The sequence below is a fragment of the Oncorhynchus masou genome, chromosome 12, assembly GCF_036934945.1.
Source record: "Oncorhynchus masou masou isolate Uvic2021 chromosome 12, UVic_Omas_1.1, whole genome shotgun sequence".
Taxonomy (NCBI): domain Eukaryota; kingdom Metazoa; phylum Chordata; class Actinopteri; order Salmoniformes; family Salmonidae; genus Oncorhynchus; species Oncorhynchus masou.
In genome coordinates this window covers 67,455,563-67,478,408 of record NC_088223.1, presented here as the reverse complement: position 1 = coordinate 67,478,408, position 22,846 = coordinate 67,455,563, and the positions used below count along the sequence as shown (strand labels likewise).

The 22,846-nt window shown below is 43.8% G+C and overlaps 1 protein-coding gene across 5 annotated transcripts in view; it reads right to left on the bottom strand.

Moving 5' to 3' along the window:
• Positions 1–22,846, bottom strand: part of LOC135550700 (active breakpoint cluster region-related protein-like) — a 263,459-nt gene that overhangs the window by 83,225 nt on the left and 157,388 nt on the right. For all 5 annotated transcript variants that reach the window (XM_064981734.1, XM_064981735.1, XM_064981736.1 and 2 more), the window contains 3 exons: positions 18,586–18,661; positions 17,951–18,055; positions 10,609–10,683 (listed from right to left, as the gene is read on the bottom strand). In XM_064981734.1, coding sequence (XP_064837806.1) covers positions 10,609–10,683; positions 17,951–18,055; positions 18,586–18,661 — 256 coding nt within the window. The remainder of the gene's footprint in view (positions 1–10,608; positions 10,684–17,950; positions 18,056–18,585; positions 18,662–22,846) is intronic.

Sequence of the window (22,846 nt, the reverse complement as noted above, 5' to 3'; positions counted from 1 at the left end):
AGTACTGAGTAAAGGGTCTGAATGCTTACGGAAATATGATGTTTCTATACATTTGCAAAATTTTCTAAAAACTTGTTTTGCTTTGTCATTATGGGGTATTGTGTGTCGATTGATGAGGGGAAAAAAATAAAATAAAATGAAAATGATTTAATCCATCTTAGAATAAGGCTGTAACATTACATGTGGAAAAAGTCAAGGGGTCTGAATACTTTCCCAATGCATTCTATACTTGTATTATTGTTGTTGTTGTACTTCTTACCCTTTTTCTCCCCAGTTTCGTGACATCCAATTAGTAGGTACAGTCTTGTCCCATCACTGCAACTCCTGTATGGACTCGGGAGAGGCGAAGGTCGAGAGCCATGTGTCCTCCGAAACATGACCCTGCCAAGCCGCACTGCTTCTTGACACACTGCTCACTTAACCCGGAAGCCAGTCCCACCAATGTGTCGAAGGAAACGCTGTACAACTGGCGACCGTGTCAGCGAGTCGCTAGAGCGCGATGGGACAAGGACTTCCCAACCGACCAAGCCCTACCTTAACCAGGACGACGCTGGGCCAATTGTGTGCCACCTCATGGGTCTCCCGGTCGCGACTGTCTGTGATCGAACCCAGGTCTGTAGTGACGCCTCAAGCACTTAGACCACTGCGCCACTCGAGAGGCCCCAGACTTTTCCCAACACAAAAATACACCCGATCTTCCATCACAATACACCCACATAGTGTGCTTTTGATGTCCTCTGATATGTTTTTACCCCTACCGTGTTGATTCCTACCTAACTTCAGGCTTTTGAGTACTTTGTGTTCCAGTTTCTTGTAAATGAAGATGTATTATTTCAATATTGATCCTTTCTTCTAATGCTGGCTTGATCTATTTATAAATACTACAAGTAGAAAGTTGAGTACTAATTATTTTACAAGATACCCTATTTTTAATGGTATAGTGTATTTGTAGTTTATTTCTTTATCAAGTGTTGTATTTACATTTGTATTACAATCCCTACCATGGATAATATTGGGTGTTCCATTATTTGACTCCTCTATGGGTACTTTGTATTGTTTACAATAGCCACGGAGTAGTCGTGGTGTCTCGGAACAGTTGGTTATCAATATGTATGTATGTATCGCTATCCTCTCTTTCTGAAACGTTGTACACGTTCAAATCGGATTTTGTCGACAGTATCGCCTGGGATCTGTAGCGCTTTAAGGGGGAATTCTTTCAACGCGCTTTCAGGCTCTTCACCTTAACTTTCTTTAATACCAGTAAGTATCAGATTTTGTCGCCTGGGACCTAATCTGTATTACAAGTATGACTTCTCTCAGAAACATTCTCCTTATGAAGTAAATGAATGTCCGTTTCAATAGTATTGACTGTCCCTTTTAGCTGGTTTGTTTCTTTCTCCATTGTTGCAGCTTTTTCACCACTCATTTCAAGGCTCCTTCATTTCTTTACTGACACGTTCAATACTCCCAATTCATTGATTTTAGCAGGTCGGTTTCCACTCTTACCTTACCAGGTGTTGAAAAACATAAATCGGTGTCTGTCGAGGAATCGCGTAGTTCTTACATGGAGTTTGGTTCTCCATTTTTTCCCTGATTACTCCAACATGTTTTGACCTCGACTGCGTTCACAATATATACAATAGCCTTGTACATTTTTGGGGGTTATTATCCAGATTGTTATTGCTTGTTATTGTTGTGAGTAAATGGATCAGTAGTGCTACTATTTAGTCAGTTTTAGAGATAATGAATATTGCTTCTTCAGTCCGCCATCACACCTCCCTTCAGGGCATTTCCTCAGTTTTTTGTCCCTGTGCTGAACCAGGTGTCAGGAAGGGAGGGGGGAAATAGGTTATGGGGTTATTTTGCTTCCAGTGGTTCCAACAGCATCATGAACTTGGACATTTTTGCCAAAAACCTGGTTGCCTCTGCAAGGAGACCGAAACTTGGACGCAAGTGAATCTTCCAGCAAGACAATAACCCCAAAAACACATCAAAATGGTTAATTGATGACAAAATCAGCATTGGCCACCTCAGTCTCTGTACTTGAACCCCATTGAAAACCTGTGGATTGAATTGAAGAGGGCAGTCTATAAGCGCAGATCTGGATCTGGAAAGATTATGTACAGATGGTCTAAGATCCCTCCCAGTTCTCCAATCTCATACACTTAGCCTTTTCCTAAATGTTTCATCCTCCCAATGGGAGGGTGCTGGAGTATTGAAAACGGGAATCAACTTGTTTTACCCCCATCTTTTTTATTACTTGTTTAAAAAAAGTATTATTTGAGAGTAGTATAACTTTTCATTACATTTCATTACATTTCGTTATAGTACAACGGTTTGATTTGTCTTATCTTAGCAATTTCTTCTTAGCTAGCTACATAGCCATCTTTGTATCAACGACAATTGCATATTATCGTATTTCGTCGTCCTAACGTATCTGCCCAGCAGCTGCTAAGCAGCTAGCTAACATCCACTGTCCACTAGCACTGTAGTAACTATTACACTCAACTGAACGACTCGATTAGCGTAGTGTCAGCTAGCTACATAGTTGTCTTCGCTGTCTTCGTATCCAAGATAATTGTGCAGTTTAGAGTGTGTAGACTTAGAGTGATTATCTTAATTTACCGAGGTTAGCTAGCCAGCTATTTGTCGTCCTTAACGTAGGAAATGCTGCTAGCTAGCTAGCCAACAGCTAGCCAACCTCTACCGAATTGAACTCCAACTACCCGGTCAACATTCCGCGTCGCTCCACAGGTAGTATCACATTTTTAATTTCACTTCATTACAGTACAACGGTTTGATTTGTTTGATCGTAGCTAGCCAGCTACATAGCCGTCTTTGTATCTAAGACAATTGTGTAGTCTAGAGCGATTTTCTAGGTTAGCTGGCCAGCTATTGTCGGTCTTTCAACGTAGCTAGCCAGCTAGCCCCGAATAGCAGCACTGTAGTAACTATTACAGTACAACGGTTTGTTTTGTTTGATCGTAGCTAGCTAGCTACATAGCCGTCTTTGTATCTAAGACAATTGTGTAGCCTAGAGCGATTTTCTAGGTTAGCTGGCCAGCTATTGTCGTTCTCTTAACGTAGCTAGCCAGCTAGCCCCCGAATAGCAGCACTGTAGTAACTATTACAGTACAACGGTTTGTTTTGTTTGATCGTAGCTAGCTAGCTACATAGCCGTCTTTGTATCTAAGTCAATTGTTTAGCCTAGAGCGATTTTCTAGGTTAGCTACATCGCAGCCACTACCAGCTAGCCTACTCCAGCAGTACTGTATCATTTCAATCATTTTAGTCTATAAGATTCTTGCTACGTAAGCTTAACTTTCTGAACATTCGAGACGTGTAGTCCACTTGTCATTCCAATCTCCTTTGCATTAGCGTAGCCTCTTCTGTACCCTGTCAACTATGTGTCTATCTATCCCTGTTCTCTCCTCTCTGCACAGACCATACAAACGCTCCACACCGCGTGGCCGTGGCCACCCTAATCTGGTGGTCCCAGCGCGCACGACCCACGTGGAGTTCCTGGTCTCCGGTAGCCTCTGGAACTGCCGATCTGCGGCCAACAAGGCAGAGTTCATCTCAGCCTATGCCTCCTCCAGTCCCTCGACTTCCTGGCACTGACGGAAACATGGATCACCACAGATAACACTGCTACTCCTACTGCTCTCTCTTCGTCCGCCCACGTGTTCTCGCACACCCCGAGAGCTTCTGGTCAGCGGGGTGGTGGCACCGGGATCCTCATCTCTCCCAAGTGGTCATTCTCTCTCTCTCCCCTTACCCATCTATCTATCGCCTCCTTTGAATTCCATGCTGTCACAGTTACCAGCCCTTTCAAGCTTAACATCCTTATCATTTATCGCCCTCCAGGTTCCTCGGAGAGTTCATCAATGAGCTTGATGCCTTGATAAGCTCCTTTCCTGAGGACGGCTCACCTCTCACAGTCCTGGGCGACTTTAACCTCCCCACGTCTACCTTTGACTCATTCCTCTCTGCCTCCTTCTTTCCACTCCTCTCCTCTTTTGACCTCACCCTCTCACCTTCCCCCTACTCACAAGGCAGGCAATACGCTCGACCTCATCTTTACTAGATGCTGTTCTTCCACTAACCTCATTGCAACTCCTCCAAGTCTCCGACCACTACCTTGTATCCTTTTCCCTCTCGCTCTCATCCAACACTTCCCACCCCTACTCGGATGGTATCGCGCCGTCCCAACCTTCGCTCTCTCTCCCCGCTACTCTCTCCTCTTCCATCCTATCATCTCTTCCCTCTGCTCATACCTTCTCCAACCTTTCTCCTGAGTCTGCCTCCTCAACCCTCCTCTCTTCCCTTTCTGCATCCTTTGACTCTCTTTGTCCCCTATCCTCCAGGCCGGCTCGGTCCTCCTCCCGCTCCGTGGCTCGATGACTCATTGCGAGCTCACAGAACAGAGCTCCGGGCAGCCGAGCGGAAATGGAGGAAAACTCGCCTCCCTGCGGACCTGGCATCCTTTCACTCCTCCTCTCTACATTTTCCTCCTCTGTCTCTGCTGCTAAAGCCACTTTCTACCACTCTAAATTCCAAGCATCTGCCTCTAACCCTAGGAAGCTCTTTGCCACCTTCTCCTCCCTCCTGAATCCTCCTCCCCCCCTCCTCCCTCTCTGCAGATGACTTCGTCAACCATTTTGAAAAGAAGGTCGACGACATCCGATCCTCGTTTGCTAAGTCAAACGACACCGCTGGTTCTGCTCACACTGCCCTACCCTGTGCTCTGACCTCTTTCTCCCCTCTCTCTCCAGATGAAATCTCGCTTCTTGTGACGGCCGGCCGCCCAACAACCTGCCCGCTTGACCCTATCCCCTCCTCTCTTCTCCAGACCATTTCCGGGGACCTTCTCCCTTACCTCACCTCGCTCATCAACTCATCCCTGACCGCTGGCTACGTCCCTTCCGTCTTCAAGAGAGCGAGAGTTGCACCCCTTCTGAAAAAACCTACACTCGATCCCTCCGATGTCAACAACTACAGACCAGTATCCCTTCTTTCTTTTCTCTCCAAAACTCTTGAACGTGCCGTCCTTGGCCAGCTCTCCCACTATCTCTCTCAGAATGACCTTCTTGATCCTAATCAGTCAGGTTTCAAGACTAGTCATTCAACTGAGACTGCTCTTCTCTGTATCACGGAGGCGCTCCGCACTGCTAAAGTTAACTCTCTCTCCTCTGCTCTCATCCTTCTAGACCTATCGGCTGCCTTCGATACTGTGAACCATCAGATCCTCCTCTCCACCCTCTCCGAGTTGGGCATCTCCGGCGCGGCCCACGCTTGGATTGCGTCCTACCTGACAGGTCGCTCCTACCAGGTGGCGTGGCGAGAATCTGTCTCCTCGCCACGCGCTCTCACCACTGGTGTGCCCCAGGGCTCTGTTCTAGGCCCTCTCCTATTCTCGCTATACACCAAGTCACTTGGCTCTGTCATAACCTCACATGGTCTCTCCTATCATTGCTATGCAGACGACACACAATTAATCTTCTCCTTTCCCCCTTCTGATGACCAGGTGGCGAATCGCATCTCTGCATGTCTGGCAGACATATCAGTGTGGATGACGGATCACCACCTCAAGCTGAACCTCGGCAAGACGGAGCTGCTCTTCCTCCCGGGAAGGACTGCCCGTTCCATGATCTCGCCATCACGGTTGACAACTCCATTGTGTCCTCCTCCCAGAGCGCTAAGAACCTTGGCGTGATCCTGGACAACACCCTGTCGTTCTCAACCAACATCATGGCGGTGGCCCGTTCCTGTAGGTTCATGCTCTACAACATCCGCAGAGTACGACCCTGCCTCACACAGGAAGCGGCGCAGGTCCTAATCCAGGCACTTGTCATCTCCCGTCTGGATTACTGCAACTCGCTGTTGGCTGGGCTCCCTGCCTGTGCCATTAAACCCTACAACTCATCCAGAACGCCGCAGCCCGTCTGGTGTTCAACCTTCCCAAGTTCTCTCACGTCACCCCGCTCCTCCGCTCTCTCCACTGGCTTCCAGTTGAAGCTCGCATCCGCTACAAGACCATGGTGCTTGCCTACGGAGCTGTGAGGGGAACGGCACCGCAGTACCTCCAGGCTCTGATCAGGCCCTACACCCAAGCAAGGGCACTGCGTTCATCCACCTCTGGCCTGCTCGCCTCCCTACCATTGAGGAAGTACAGTTCCCGCTCAGCCCAGTCAAAACTGTTCGCTGCTCTGGCCCCCCAATGGTGGAACAAACTCCCTCACGACGCCAGGACAGCGGAGTCAATCACCACCTTCCGGAGACACCTGAAACCCCACCTCTTCAAGGAATACCTAGGATAAGATAAGTAATCCTTCTCACCACCCCCCCCTTAATGATTTAGATGCACTATTGTAAAGTGGCTGTTCCACTGGATGTCAGAAGGTGAATTCACCAATTTGTAAGTCGCTCTGGATAAGAGCGTCTGCTAAATGACTTAAATGTAAATGAGAGCAATTGTATTAGTAAAAAATATTATAAAATAAATAAAAATGTGCATACAATATATCTAGGTACTTTTATTATTTATTTTATACTGTCTTTTTTGCTTATCTTTTTCAAGGGATCCAATAATTACGGACCCACTGTAGGTGACGTTACTAGCTACTATCTGATACATAGACATAGGAGACATAGGAGACACTCTACCCATGGAGGGGTGTTTCGACTAAAACAGCATATCTTACATTAGAGGACAGGCTCTACCAGAACAATGCATTGGTATCAATACTCCTTCCTCTCCTGCATATCAGAAGGGCATGATAATGGTTTGGTCCACTGAGAAAACAGAGGGAAAAGTAAAACCAAACCACTCTGCTCTGGAGAGGATCAAACAGGCTTTCAGTGGAGACAGCTTTCCCATTTTTCTCCAATCCATTACACACGAAAATCTATTTCTGAAGCTTTCATAAAGTACAGTACAGGCTGTAATGGTAAAACTGAGGCAGTTTTTTTTCTTCTTCTTCTTGTGGTGATATTTGAAAGGGTGCTTCTTCTGTAACAGGCAGTAGAGTGTGTTCAGTGGAGTGGCAGCTGTCTGGTAGAGACATATCTGAGCCACTCTAGAGCTCACTGACATCATATCACCCTGATCACTCATACTAAAGCTATCACACACACGCACCGGGCAGGGAGAGGGTGTGTCGATAGACAGACAGACAAAATACTTCTCCTGGCCTTCACAGTCCATGTGTGTGTGTCCCTTGAGGGTCCGACTGTGGCTGTGTAGGGGCCACTCTGTTCCCGTCAACTTTCTTTATGGAGTAGCTGTGTCTTTGACAGCCCCTAGCATCAAAGCAGCCACAGGAATGTGACTGTGGTCCAGAGCTGCTCCTCAGGGACTGGCCCTGTGGTGCGCTCTCTACCACTCTACCTCCAGCCCCCCCTAATTCATTCTCTCTCACTCTACCTCTCTCTCTCTTGGTCTCTCTCTCTCTCCACCTCTTCCTCATCTCCCTTTCTCTCGCTCTCTCCCCATCTCGTTCTTTCTCTCCATTTCTCTCCCTTTTATCAGAAGAAGCCCGCAAACACATCGGTAATAGCTTGAGGTAGCAGAAGCACCTAACCACAGATTTGAACTTGTTACTGATCTCTATAATACATAAACAACTTTTGGAAAGCTCCTTTTCTGAGCTAGTCATTAAAAACGTATTGTCCACAGATGTAATTGAATCTGAAACACACTTTAACTGGAAGTGAATATTGAAAAATTATACATTTAAGAAATAAGGCTTGAGGGGGTGTGGTATATGTCCAGTATACCACGGCTAAGGGCTGTTCTTATGCACAACGCAACGCGGAGTGCCTGGATACAGCACTTAACTCTTGAAACTCCCCATCCCGGATCCGGGATCGTGACTAAAGCCTCAGGCTCATTAGCATAACGCAACGTTAACGATTTCTGAAAATCGCAAATAAAATGAAAATAATGCGTCTGCTCTCAAGCTTAGCCTTTTCTTAACAACACTGTCATCTCAGATTTTCAAAATATGCTTTTGAACCATAGAAATTGACTAATTTGTGTAAGAGTATGCAAAGCTAGCTTAGCATTTTGAGTAGCATTTAGCACGCAACATTTTCACAAAAACCAGATAACCAAATAAATAAAATCATTTACCTTTGAAGAGCTTCGGATGTTTTCAATGAGGAGACTCTCAGTTACATACCAAAAGCGCAGTTTTTCCTGAAAGCGTCTGTGTGTAGGAGAAATCGTTCCGTTTTGTACATCGCATCTGGCTACCGAAACGAACCGAAAATTCAGTCACCTACAACGTCAAACTTTTTCCGAATTAACTCCATAATATCGACGAAACATGGCAAACGTTGTTTGGAATCAATCCTCAAGGTGTTTTTTCACATATCTCTTGATTGATATATCGTTCGTGGAAGCTTGCATTCTTCTCTAAATTCCATGGAAAAATACTTGCAGCTGACTTTTGCGCACCAATTTTGGCGCAGGACACCGGGCGGACACCTGGTAAATGTGGTCTCTTATGGTCAATCTTCCAATGATATGCCTACAAATACGTCACAATGCTGCAGACACCTTGGGGAAACGACAGAAAGGGCAGACTTACTCCTCTCGCATTCACAGCCATATAAGGAGACAATGGAAAACAGAGCCTCAAAAATCCTGCTCATTTCCTGGATGCCGTCTCATCTTTGTTTTGCCTGAAGCTCACGTTCTAGGGCACACACAGAAAATATCTTGGTAGTGCTGGACACGTCAGAGTGTTTTCTTTCGAAAGCTATCAATTATATGCATAGTCGAGCATCTTTTTGTGACAAAATATCTTGTTTAAAACGGGAACGTTTTTCATCCAAAAATGAAATAGCGCCCCCATAGCATCAAGAGGTTAAGTGGTATATTGGCCATATACCACAAACCCCTGAGGTGCCTTATTGCTATTATAAATGTAATTGGAGTAGTAAAAATAAATGTTTTGTCATAACCGTGGTATACGTTCTGATATACCACGGCTGTCAGTCAATCAGCATTCAGGACTCGACCTAACCCAGTTCATAATTTAAGTTTGTTCACAGAATGTTTTAAACACCAAGGAAATGTTTTACTATAAATTTGGCCCCAACTTCCAACTGTTCACCGTGTCCCCTCAATCAGGCAGGCACATCCATTTCAATGGTGCTAATCAAAGGACAATTGAAGACCGAACAAATATAATTGACTCTGTAAATAACAATCTCAGCTAAAGCCCCACACATACAAATTATTATGTATATTTAGACTTCTTTGCTTTCAGGCCCACTGGGAATGGGTGGTGGGTGGGCATCTAGTCATTGAGGGGGAGGGCAAGGGGGATTGGGAGAGACTCTGGGGATGGATGGTGGGAGGGGGACTGATAAGCAACCTCAGTGGCTGGGTGGGATAGGAAGGGGTAGGAGGCATTCTGTCTTCAGTATTTATGCTGCAGTAGTTTGTGTGTCAGGGGGCTAGGGTCAGTTTGTTAAATCTGGAGTACTTCTCCTGTCTTATCCGGTGTCCTGTGTGAATTTAAGAATGCTCTCTCTAATTCTCTCTTTCTTTATCTCTCTCGTAGGACCTGAGAGCCCTAGGACCATGCCTCAGGACTATCTGGCATGATGACTCCTTGCTGTCCCCAGTCCACCTGGCCGTGCTGCTGCTCCAGTTTCAACTGTTCTGCCTGCGGCTATGGAATCCTGACCTGTTCACCGGACGTGCTAGCTGTCCCAGACCTGCTGTTTTCAACTCTCTAGAGACAGCAGGAGCGGTAGAGATACTCTTAATGATCGGCTATGAAAAGCCAACTGACATTTACTCCTGAGGTGCTGACTTGCTGCACTCTCGACAACTACTGTGATTATTATTATTTTACCATGCTGGTCATTTATGAACATTTGAACATCTTGGCCATGTCCTGTTATAATCTCCACCCGGCACAGCCAGAAGAGGACTGGCCACCCCTCATAGCCTGGTTCCTCTCTAGGTTTCTTCCTAGGTTTTGGCCTTTCTAGGGAGTTTTTCCTAGCCACTGTGCTTCTACACCTGCATTGCTTGCTGTTTGGGGTTTTAGGCTGGGTTTCTGTGCAGCACTTTGAGATATCAGCTGATGTACGAAGGGCTATATAAATACATTTGATTTGATTCAGGGTGTGGTGGTACAGCTCAGGCGGTGGAATGGGTTGGTGTTATCGTCATATGCATTTCTTTGTTTTTGTACTTATAACCCCCCCTTCTGAATTTGAAAATTCCAAAACAAAATCAAAAGTTAGTCAAAAAATAATAATAGATATCCCGTTACTGTAAATCCATAACCATTAGGGAGATTAAATAATAACTGACCCTGGTTCAATGGCAGAGGGTGACTTCTACCACTGTGCTGGGGGTCTATTTGATATATTTTTGGGAAAGAAGACAACCAGTATGAAGGGACAGACAGAGGGACAACGACACTCTTTCTCGCTGTCATCTCAGTCTTCTCTGTTGTGATGCCACACAAGTTGTAAATGATATGCTCCAACCATCATCATCATCATCATACACACACGGGTGGTGATGGGCAGATGCTGAACACATGCAGTATAAGCCCAGTATGACAGAGAAAGACTTACTGGCTGACTCTTTGAAGCCTTTGGCAGAGTGGACGATCACATGGAGGAATCCATACAGGCCTGAGGTTTCCTCATCTGAAACAAACAGCACAACAATAGTTAGTCACCGTCTGTCACACTCATTATCAGTGACCTGTAAGTGGCCTGGGACAGCTCATTATCATTACCTCGAGGGTGTGTCAAATGAGACCCTATTCCCTATATAGTGTACTACTTTTGTCCAGGGTCCATGGATCGGGAGCATAGGAAAGCACGTATATCCTACCAATGGGACATTAAGAACTAATATTTTATGCTTCACCGAGTCGTGGCCGAACGACGACATTAAGAACATAGAGCTGGCGGGTTATACACTATCGGCAAGACAGAACAGCAGCCTCTGGTAAGACATGGGGCGGGGGCCTACGCATTTATGTAAACAACAGTTGGTGCACGATATCTAAGGAAGTCTCAAAGTTTTGATCGCCTGAGGTGGAGAATCTTATGATAAGCTGCAGACCTCACTATTTACCCAGAGTTTTCATTCCTTTTTTCTGTAGCTGTCTACATACCACCACAGAGCGAGGTTGGAACTAAAACCGCACTAAATGAACTGTATTCTGCCATAAACAAACAGGAAAACACTCATCCAGAGGTGGCATTCCTAGTGGCCGGGGACTTTAATGCAGAGAAACTTAAATCCGTTTACCTAATTTCTAACAACATGATAAATGTGCAACCAGAGGTAAAACAATTCTAGACCACCTCTACTCCACACACAGAGATGCGTACAAAGCTCCCCCTTGCCCTCCATTTGGCAAATCTGACAATAACTCTATCCTGATTCCTGCTTACAAGCTAAAATGAAAGAAGGAAGCCCCAGTGATTCGGACTATAAAAAAAGTGGTCAGATGAAGCAGATGCTAAGCTACAGGACTGTTTTGCTAACACAGACTGGAACATGTTCCGGGATTCTTCTGATGGCATTGAGGAGAACACCACATCAGTCACTGGCTTTATCAATAAGTGCATTGAGGACGTCGTCCACACAGTGACTGTACGTACATGCCCCAACCAGAAGCCATGGATTACAGGCAACATTCGCACTGAGCTAAAGGGTAGAGCTGCCGCTTTCAAGGAGCAAGACTCTAACCCGGAAGCTTATAAGAAATCCCGCCATGCCCTCCGACGAACCACCAAACAGGCAAAATGTCAATACAGGATTAAGATTGAATTATATGACACCGGCTCCGATGCTCATCGGATGTGGCAGGACTTGCAAACTATTTACAGACTACAAAGGGAAGCACAACCGAGAGCTGCCCAGTGACATGAGCCTACCAGACGAGCTAAATAACTTTATGCTCGCTTCGAGGCAAGTAACACTGAAACATGCATGAGAGCATCAACTATCCAGATGACCGTGTGATTAAGCTCTCCGCAGCCAATGTGAGGAAGACCTTTAAACAGGTCAATATTCACAAGGAACTGGGGCAGACGGATTACCAGGACGTGTACTCTGAGCATGCGCTGACCATCCGGAAAGAATCTTCACCGACATTTTCAACTTCTCCCTATCTGAGTCTGTAATACCAACATGTTTCAAGCAGACCACCATAGTCACTGTGCCCAAGAACACTAAGGTACCCTGCCTAAATTACTACCGACCCGTAGCACTCACGTCTGTAGCCATGAAATGCTGGTCATGGCTCACATCAACACCCTTATCCCAGAAACCCAAGACCCACTCCAATTTGCATACCGCCCAAACAGATCCACAGATGATGCAATCTCTATTGCACTCCACACTGCCCTTTCCTACCTGGACAAAAGGGACACCTATGTGAGAATGCTATTCATTGACTACAGCTCAGTGTTCAACACCATAGTGCCCTCATCACTAAGCTAAGGACCCTGGGACTAAACCCCTCCCTCTGCAACTGGATCCTAGACCTCCTGACGGGTCGCTCCCAGGTGGTAAGGGTGGGAAACAACAAATCCGCCACGCTGATCCTCAACACGGGTACCCCTCAGGGATGCGTGCTCAGTCCCCTCCTATACTCCGTGTTCACTCATGACTGCACAGCCAGGCACATCTCCCAACACCATCATTAAGTTTGCTGATGACACAACAGTGGTAGGCCTGATCACTGACAATGATGAGACAACCTATAGGGAGGAGGTCAGAGACCTGACCATGTGATGCCAGGACAACAACCTCTCCCTCAACATGATCAAGACAAAGGAGATGATTGTGGACTAGAGGAAAAAGAGGAACGAGTACGCCCCCATTCTCATCGACGGGGTTGTAGTGGAGCAGGTTGAGAGCTTCAAGCTCCTTGGCGTCCACATCAACAACAAACTATCATGGTCCAAGCACACCAAGACAGTCGTGAAGAGGGCACGAAAAAACCTATTCCCCCTCACGAGACAAGATTTGGCATGGGTCCTCAGATACTCAAAAGATTTTACAGCTGCACCATCGAGAGCATCCTGACGGGTTGCATCACTGCCTGGTATGGCAACTGCTCGGCCTCCGACCGCAAGGCACTAGAGGTTAGTGCATACGGCCCAGTACATCACCAGGGCCAAGCTTCCTTCCATCCAGGACCTCTATACCAGTCAGAGGAAGGCAGTAAAAATTGTCAAAGACTCCAGCCACCCTAGTCATAGACTGTTCTCTCTGCTACCGCACGGCAAGCGGTACCAGAGCGCCAAGTCTAGGTCCAAGAGGCTTCTAAAACAGCTTCTACCCCCAAGCTATAAGATCCCTGAACAGCTTATCAAAAAGTTACTCAGACTATTCTGCCATGCAACTGCATTAGGGAAGAATTTTGGAGTGGTGCCATTGACTGGTAATGGGTGTGACCGTTTTTACAAAAACTCATGAAAACTTCTGCCTTCTCGAAGGCTGACAGGTCCCTGCACAATAGTGAGCAGTAGTTTTCCAAGGGTCTAGATATCTTTTGTTGTAGGCTAGTTTGCAGTGGTTGCAGCAGGTGTTATTGAAGAGGATGTTGTTGCTAATTTTTTAGCGTTGCCCTTTTCAAGATCAACTTTCAACAAGAAGTTACATTGAAAATCATCATAATCTGGTGAGAGGAACTGCTGCTCATTGAAAATAACGGTGTATGAAACATTATTTCATTTAAAATGGCAGCATTCACATTAATGAGTGTTGAAAAACAATATATTCTTATTTACAATAAAAGTGTCTCCAAAATATAACACTTTATTTACCATGCATTTCTATTGGGCACAGAATAATCTGAAACACAACCAAAACAAACAGCAAATGCATCCAACAAGTGTGTAGTGTCACAAAGTATTCAGACCCTGTCCTGTTATTCAACATTTTGTTACGTTACAGCCTTATTCTAAAATGGATCAAATAAAAATAAAATCCCTCAATCTATACAAATTACCGCATAATGACAAAGCTATAACAGGTTTTTAGAAAATGTTGCACATTTATCAATAATAAAAACAGAAATACCTTATTTACATGAGTATTCAAACCCTTTGCTATGAGATTCGAAATTGAGCTCAAGTGCAACCCATTTCCATTGAACATCATTGAGATGTTTCTTCATCTTGATTGGAGTCCAGGAGAGACATAATAATAGCTGTGCAGCGACGCTCCCTTCCAACCTGACAGAGCTTGAGAGGATCTGCAGAGAAGAATGAGAGAATCTCCCCAAATACAGGTGTGCCAAGCTTGTAGCGTCATACCCAAGAAGACTCGAGGCTGTAATCGCTGCTGAAGGTTCAACAAAAAAATGAGTAAAGGGTCTGAATACTTCTGTAAATGTGATATTTCCGTCTTATATTTTTAATAAATTAGCAAAAATGTCTAAAAACCTGTTTTTTGCTTTGTCATCATGGGGCATTGTGTGTTGGTTAATGAGGGGGGGGGGGGAATAAGGCAGTGATGTAACAACATGTGGAATAAGTCAAAGGGTCTGAATACTTTCAGAATGCACTGTATCTGTGACCAACAAATGCATATCTGTTTTCCCAGTCATGTGAAATCCATAGATTATGGACTACAGAATTCATTTAAATTCATTTAAATTGAACTGTAACTCAGTAGAACCTTTGAAATTGTTGCACGTTGCATTTATATTTTTGTTCAGTATACATCATTGGCTGAAACTGAAGCAGGCCTTTTGGAGATCCCCGCAGGCCCACCGGGTCATGCTCTGGAGAGGTACTGAGCCCTGGACAAACAATATGTCACGTGTATGAATGGTGCTATGGACCGTATGTGAACAGTCACAGACAGGTCATGCCACCAAGAGAGAGGGAGAATGCAGAGAAGATCTAGACTGTAAATCTTTCATTTCCCCCATCCACTTTCAGACATGTTATTCTGTCCATTTTAACCACAACAAAAAGACTCACTAAAGGAGATGATAGCAATAACCTGTCAATGTGTATTCCTATATCCCCGTAATGGATAAGGTCAGGATCAGAGTTATAGTAATCGGAGCCTAGATCTGTGGTTAGTTGCTTCTACCTGGTCCCTGTAATGGCCAGTGTGTTGCGTCAGAAAGAGCCATGGGAACAAGGGGTCACATTCCTCCTCCAGCTGGTCTTTATTTCACCCCTCCGCTACTCCTTACATTTCATAGCATGGTCTGCCAATGATCCGGAGCCGGAGTCTTTGCCATACTGTGCTGTAAAGTGACTATAAAGGAGAAAGAATGTAAATCTTTGCTTCGCTTAATGACATTTCAGACCGCCTCTACACTGGTAAGAACAGACGTGTTTGATGTCAGTATAAAGGGAGTTGCTTTGACGAACTGAATGTAAGCAATCAGGAACGCTCAGTGCAAGCTAGGAGCTGTACTTCAGGTCAACACAAGGAAAACAAAAATGTAAATGCAACATGTAAAGTGTTGGCTTATTTCCCACAAATGATGTTTCCATCCCTGTTAGTGATCATTTCTCCTATGCCAAGATAATCCATCCACCTGACAGGTGTGGCATATCAAGAATCTGATTAAACAGCATGATCATTACACAGGTGCACCTTGTGCTAGGGACAACAGGCCATTCTAAAATGTGTAGTTTTGTCACAACAATGCCACAGATGTCTCATGTTGAGGGAGTGTGCAATTGGAATGCTGACTGCAGGAATGTCCACCAGAGCTGTTGCCAGAGAATTGAATGTTCATTTCTCGAACATGAGCCGTTTCCAACGCTGTTTTAGAGAATTAGAATTCTTCACCTGCAGGATCATTTGAGACTAACCACCTGGACAGCTGATAAAACTGTAGGTTTGCACAAACAATTCATTTTTGCACAAATTTTCAGAAACCGTCTCAGGAAAGGTCATCTGCATTCTCATCACCCTCACCAGGGTCTTGACCCGACTGCACTTTGGCTTCGTAACAGACTTCAGTGTGTAAATGCTCTCCTTCGATGGCCACTGGCACACTGGAAAAGTGTGCACTTCACGGATGAATCCCGGTTTCAACTGTACCGGGCAGATTGCTGATATCAACATTTTTAACAGTGTCCAATGGTAGCGGTGGGGTTATGGTATGGTCAGGCATAAGCTACAGACAATGAAAATTTTTTTGATAGCAATATGAATGCACAGAGATACTGAGATGAGATCCTCAGGGCCATTGTCGTGCCATGCATCTGCCACCATCACCTCATGTTTCAGCATGATAATGCACGGCCCAATGTTGCAAGGATCTGTGCACAATTCCTGGAAGCTGAAAATGTCCCAGTTCTTCAATGTCCTGCATACTCAAACATGTCACCCACTGAGCATATTTGGGATGCTCTGGATTGACATGTACGAGAGCACAACAAGAGAGGATATTTTCCGCCAATATCCAGCAACTTCACACAGCCATTGAAGATGAGTGGGACAACATTCCACGGGCCACAATCAACAGCCTGATTAAATCTTTGCAAAGGAGATGTGTCACGCTGCATGAGGCAAATGGTGTTCACACCAGATACGGAAAGGTTTTCTGATCCAAGCCTCTACCTTATTTTTTAAGGTATCTGTGACCAACAGATGCATATCTGTATTCCCAGTCATGTGAAATCCATAGATTAGGGCCTAATTAATTTAGTATTTCAATTGAATGATTTCCTTACATGAACTGTAAGTCAGTAACATCATTGAAACTGTTGCATTTATATTTTTGTTCAGAGTGTATCGCTGTCTGTAATCAAGGTTTTAAAATACTGTGGCCTGACTCAGAAAATCTATATGTAACTGGTAAATACTGGAGCCAATTTAGATTTAGACTACATGATATCCAACTCAGCACACGAAGTCTAGCAGAAACAAGATGCTGATTGAATGAATGCTTACGATCCTGCTACTGCCTACCACCACTCAGTCAGACTGCTCTATCAAGCATCAAATCATATACTTAATTATAACAAAATAACACAAGGAAATACGAGCCTTTTGTCATTAATATGGTTGAATCCGGAAACTATCATTTCAAAAACAAAAGGTTTATTCTTTTAGTGAAATACGGAACCATTCCATATTTTATCGAATGGGCGGCATCCATAAGTCTAAATATTGCTGTTAAATGGCACAACCTTCCATGTTACGTCACAATTACGTAAAATTCTGGCAAATTAGTTACGGTCTTTGTTAGGAAGAAATGGTCTTCACACAGTTCGCAATATCCAACTCAGCACACGAAGTCTAGCAGAAACAAGATAACAACGTATCGTTCAGTTTAAGCAAAGCCACATTGGAAACACCATTGCCTTGCAAGACAACATGTTTCTCTTCTGAGAGAGGCTACCTGGGGCGGCAGGCAGGCAAGCCTAGTGGTTAGAGCGTTGGACTAGTAACCGGAAGGTTGCCAGATCAAATTAAGGTGAAAAGGTACAAATCTGTCGTTCTGCCCCTGAACAAGGCAGTTAACCCACTGTTCCTAGGCCGTCATAGTAAATAAGAATTTGTTCTTAAGTTCTTAACTGACTTGCCTAGTCAAATAAAGGTCAAATAAATACAAATAAAGTACAGTTATTGCATCTCTAAGATATGTAGAAGAAAAGCATGAAAACACAGTCAGATGTGAATAGAAGTGTGCTGTGGTATAATAGTGTTATTTGTGGCGCGTCGTGTTTATTAAAACCTTATGAACGGTTTCTAGTTTGTTAAATGTGGGTCTGTGTGGGTGAAGTTGTGTATGTGAGTGTGTGTATCTCCTGTAGCTGCGTGTGTAAGCTGAGCGTCTCCCTGCCATTTCCTGTCCCCCAGTGCATCCTGGGAGCTCACAGTGGGGCTGCCAGATGGCTTTAATGTCACCCCAATCCAAACATCCCATCTGAGGAAGTAGAAAGGGAAATGTGAGTGCGTGTGTCCTACCATCTTTATTACTGGTGACAGGGATGTTGTGGACAGTTCGGAGTTTGCAGCAGGAGCTGGTGAGGACCTGCAGCTCTACAGAGCTCAACTGACACGTCTGCAGATCTGAAGACAAACACAGAAATACACAATCAATAAACCTGAACATAAAGCCAGGCTATAGGTTGTACAATGTGAATCCATGGTAGAGTTGAAAAAAGTGGTAAGAAATCAATATCACTGTCTGCTCACTCTCAAATCAAATTGTATTGGTCACATACACATGTTTAGCAGATGTTATTGCTTGTGTAGCGAAATGCTTATGTCCTAGCACCAAAAGTGCAGTAATATCTAACAATGCAAACAAATCTCAAAATAAAATAATGGAATTAAGAAGTATAGAAATATTAGGACGAGCAATGTCGGAGTCCGGAGTATATATATGTGATGGGATGTATAGCCATTATGGACAGTATGTGGATAGAATATGTAGTATATCTGAAGAATACGTAGGATAAAATAGTATGTACAGCAATAGCTGAACAGGATGGCCTTGACTAGAATACAGTATATACATATGAAATGGGTAAAACAGTATGTAAACATTATTCAAGTGACCAGTGTTTCATGTCTATGTACATAGCCTCCTCCTGTACCTTTCTTCTGTAGTTTCTGGATGCTCTCCCTCCACTCTGACCTCTCATAGTCTGAAGACAGGAGGAACAGGTAGCTCTGAGGACAAAACAGGGGGAAACTTTCAGGAAAAAGTGGAAATAACATTTTATAGGACAACTGCTCCCTCCAGTGATGGAAAAATAACAGTACATCAATATTGCCATCATGGACATAGCTGCTAATCTAAACCACAGATATAGAGTATAGGTCGACCGATTATGATTTTTCAACGCCGATACCCATTAATGGAGGACCAAAAAAAGCCGATTCCCATTAATCGGCTGATTTTAATATATATATTTGTAATGAAGACAATTACAACAATACTGAATGAACATATTTATTTTAACTAAATTTAATATATAAATAAGATCAATTTGGTCTCAAATAAATAATGAAACAGGTTCAGTTTGGTTTAAATAATGCAAAAACAGTGTTGAAGAAGGTAAAAACGCAATATGTGCCATGTAAAAAAGCTAACGTTTAAGTTCCTTGCTCAGAACATGAGAACATATGAAAGCTGGTGGTTCCTTTTAACATGAGTCTTCAATATTCCCAGGTAAGAAGTTTTAGGTTGTAGTTATTACAGGAATTATAGGACTATTTCTCTATATACCATTTGTATTTCATATACCTTTGACTATTGGATGTTCTAATAGGTACTTTAGTATTGCCAGCCTGATCTCGGGAGTTGATAAGCTTGAAGTCATAAACAGCGCAATGAATGAAGCACAGCGAAGAGCTGCTGGCAAACACAGGATAGTGCTGTTTGAATGAATGCTTACGATCCTGCTACTGCCTACCACCACTCAGTCAGACTGCTCTATCAAGCATCAAATTATAACAAAATAACACAGAAATACGAGCCTTAGGTCATTAATATGGTTGAATCCGGAAACTATAATTTCGAAAACAAAAGGTTTATTCTTTTAGTGAAATACGGAACCATTCCATATTTTATCGAATGGGCGGCATCCATAAGTCTAAATATTGCTGTTAAATGGCACAACCTTCCATGTTACGTCACAATAACGTAAAATTCTGGCAAATTAGTTACGGTCTTTGTTAGGAAGAAATGGTCTTCACACAGTTCGCAATGAGCCAGGCGGCCCAAACTGCTGCAAATACGCAGGAGAAGTGACACAATTTCCCTAGTTAAGATAAATTCATGTTAGCAGGCAATATTAACTAAATATGCAGGTTTAAAATGTTTTACTTGTGTATTGATTTTAAGAAACGCGTTGATGTTTATGGTTAGGTAACACATTGGTGCAACGACAGTGCTTTTTTCACGAATGCGCTTGTTAAATCATCACCCATTTGGCGAAGTAGGCTGTGATTCGATGATAAATTAACAGGCACCGCAATGATTATATGCAACGCAGGACAAGCTAGATCAACTAGTAATATCATCATCCATGTGTAGTTAACTAGTGATTATTTTAAGATTGATTGTTTTTTATAAGATAAGTTTAATGCTAACTAGCACCTTACCTTGGCTCCTTGCTGCACTCGCATAACAGGTAGTCAGCCTGCCACACAGTCTCCTCGTGGAGTGCAATGTAATCGGCCATGATTGGTGTCCAAAAATGCAGATTACCGATTGTTATGAAAACTTGAAATCGGCCAAATTAATCGGCCATTCTGATTAAACCGGTCGACCTCTAATTTAGTAGAGGCAGATTATCCAACCCCAAACATAGGCATCAACCCTTGACACTCATGGGAACTGGCTTACATGGATAGGGCTAAATGTAAATGTTTCTTACGGAAGAAATATGAAAAACAAATGCATAACCATGGTACCAGTTGAAAGGAAACAGTTTGGAGATGGGAAGAATATTAGACGCAAGACTGAATCCAAACATTACACTGTTGATTTTATGTGCATTTACCCCACATTTTGTTGATAACGGAAATACTCTGGATACACTCAGTAACATGATAAGACCATTCCTGGACAATGGTCCACTATAAATCACAATCTGGGTCAGGTGGGCATGATCTGAAAGTTTCTTCTATTGCCAATATTATTAGCTAAGTTATAAAATACAATATTACCGTGTTAGGCTTTCCCCATGCAGTTCAGGGAAACAGATCATCATTTTGGTGCGCATAGAAAGGAGTCATGATTGCATTCAGGTGCTTGTGCAGCAGCAAATTTCCTTCACAATAAACAAAGAAAGGCTCATTCTGTTCAGAACAACCCAGGGTATAACGCCATGTCCTCTTGTAACTGTACGTCAAACAGAGGTCATAAACGCCCCGTCCTGGACTTATGGCAACTCAACAACCATCGTTGAGTCTTGTTCACCACAGTAGACCTCAAGGATGCTTATTTCCACGTCGGCGTTTATCAATGGCTCTTTCAATGTTTGGACAAAGCTGTCCAGTTGTGGAGGATTGCTGTCTCCCCTCGGTGCCCATGCACATTCCACTACAACAGTGCTTCCCAAACTTTTATAGTCCCGTACCCCTTCAAACATTCAATCTCCAGCTGCGTACCACCTCTAGCACCAGGGTCAACGCACTCTCAAATGTTGTGTTTTGCCATCATTTTAAGCCTGCCACACACACTGTATTTATTAAACATAATAATTAGTGAGTTTTTGTCCCAACCTGGGTTGTGGGAAGTGACACAAAGCTCTTATAGGACCAGGGAACAAATAATAATATTACAATAATCAATCATTTAGCCCTTTTATTTAGCCATCTTACATATAAAACTTTATTTGTTCATTGAACATTGTGAATAACTCACCACAGGTTGAGAAGGGTGTGCTTGAAAGGATGCACTTAACTCTGCAATGTTGGGTTGTATTGGAGAGAGTCTCAGTCAAATCATTTTCAACACAGTCTGTGCCTGCATTTCATTTTCATGCTAGTGAGGGCTGAGAATCCACTCTCACATAGGTACGTGATTGCAAAGGGAATCAGTGTCTTAACAGCGTGTTTTGCCAAGGCAGGATCCTCTGAGCTCAGCCCAATCCCGAAATCTGGCAGTGGCTTCTCATTAAATTACATTTTCACAGAACCAATTCTTGCAATTTTTGTGAGGCTCTCTTGTTCAGATATCAGCAAGTGGACTGGAGGCAGGGCATGAAAGGGATAATGAAGTTGTTTGTGTCGTCCATTTCAGGGAAAGTACCTGCTCAATTGCGCACTCAACTCAGGTGCTTCGCTCTTTCACATTTGACATTGTCCGTAAGCTTGAGTTCATTTGCACACAAAAAAAATCATACAATGATGGAAAGACTTGTGTGTTGTCCTTGTTAATGCAGACAGAGAAGAGCTCCAACTTCTTAGTCATAGGCTCAGTTTTGTCCCGCACATTGAATATAGTTGCCGAGAGTCCCTGTAATCCTAGATTCAGATCATTCAGGTGAAAAAAAACATCAACCAGATAGGCCAGTCGTGTGAGAAACTCATCATCATGCAAGCAGTCAGACAAGTGAAAATTATGGTCAGTAACGAACACTTTTTAAGCTTGTCTCTCTATTAAAACAAACGTGTCAATACTTTGCCCCTTGATAACCAGCACACTTCTGTATGTTGTAAAGGCATTACATGGTCGCTGCCCATATCATTCCATAGTGCAGAAAATACATTCAGGGAGTTCAGGGGTCTTGCTTTAACAAAGTTAACTATTTTCACTGCAGTGTTCAAAACATCTTTCAAGATGTCAGGCATTCCTCTCGTGGATGCTGCAGTGTACCCAACTGCTTGCACGCGCACTACCACTCTACTATGTCTCCCTGTCATGGCTTTTACGCCATCAGTACAGATACCAACACATCTTGACCACCAAAGTCCATTTGATGTCACAAAGCTGTCCAGTACTTGTGGAATATCCTCTCTTGTTGTCTTGGTTTCCAGTGGTTTGCAGAAAAGGATGTCTTCCTTAATAATTGACCCCCCATACACGTAACGGGCATATACCAGGAGCTGTGCCAGGCATGTTGACTCAGATGTAACGCGGCAGGGTAGCCTAGTGGTTAGAGCGTTGGACTAGTAACCGGAAGGTTGCAAGTTCAAACCCCTGAGCTGACAAGGTACAAATCTGTCGTTCTGCCCCTGAACAGGCAGTTAACCCACTGTTCCCAGGCCGTCATTGAAAATAAGAATTTGTTCTTAACTGACTTGCCTGGTTAAATAAAGGTAAAATAAAAACTAAAATAAAAACGCATAGAATTCACTAGCTTTGTGTGCGAAGCAATAATTGTTTCAAAACATCTCTGTCAC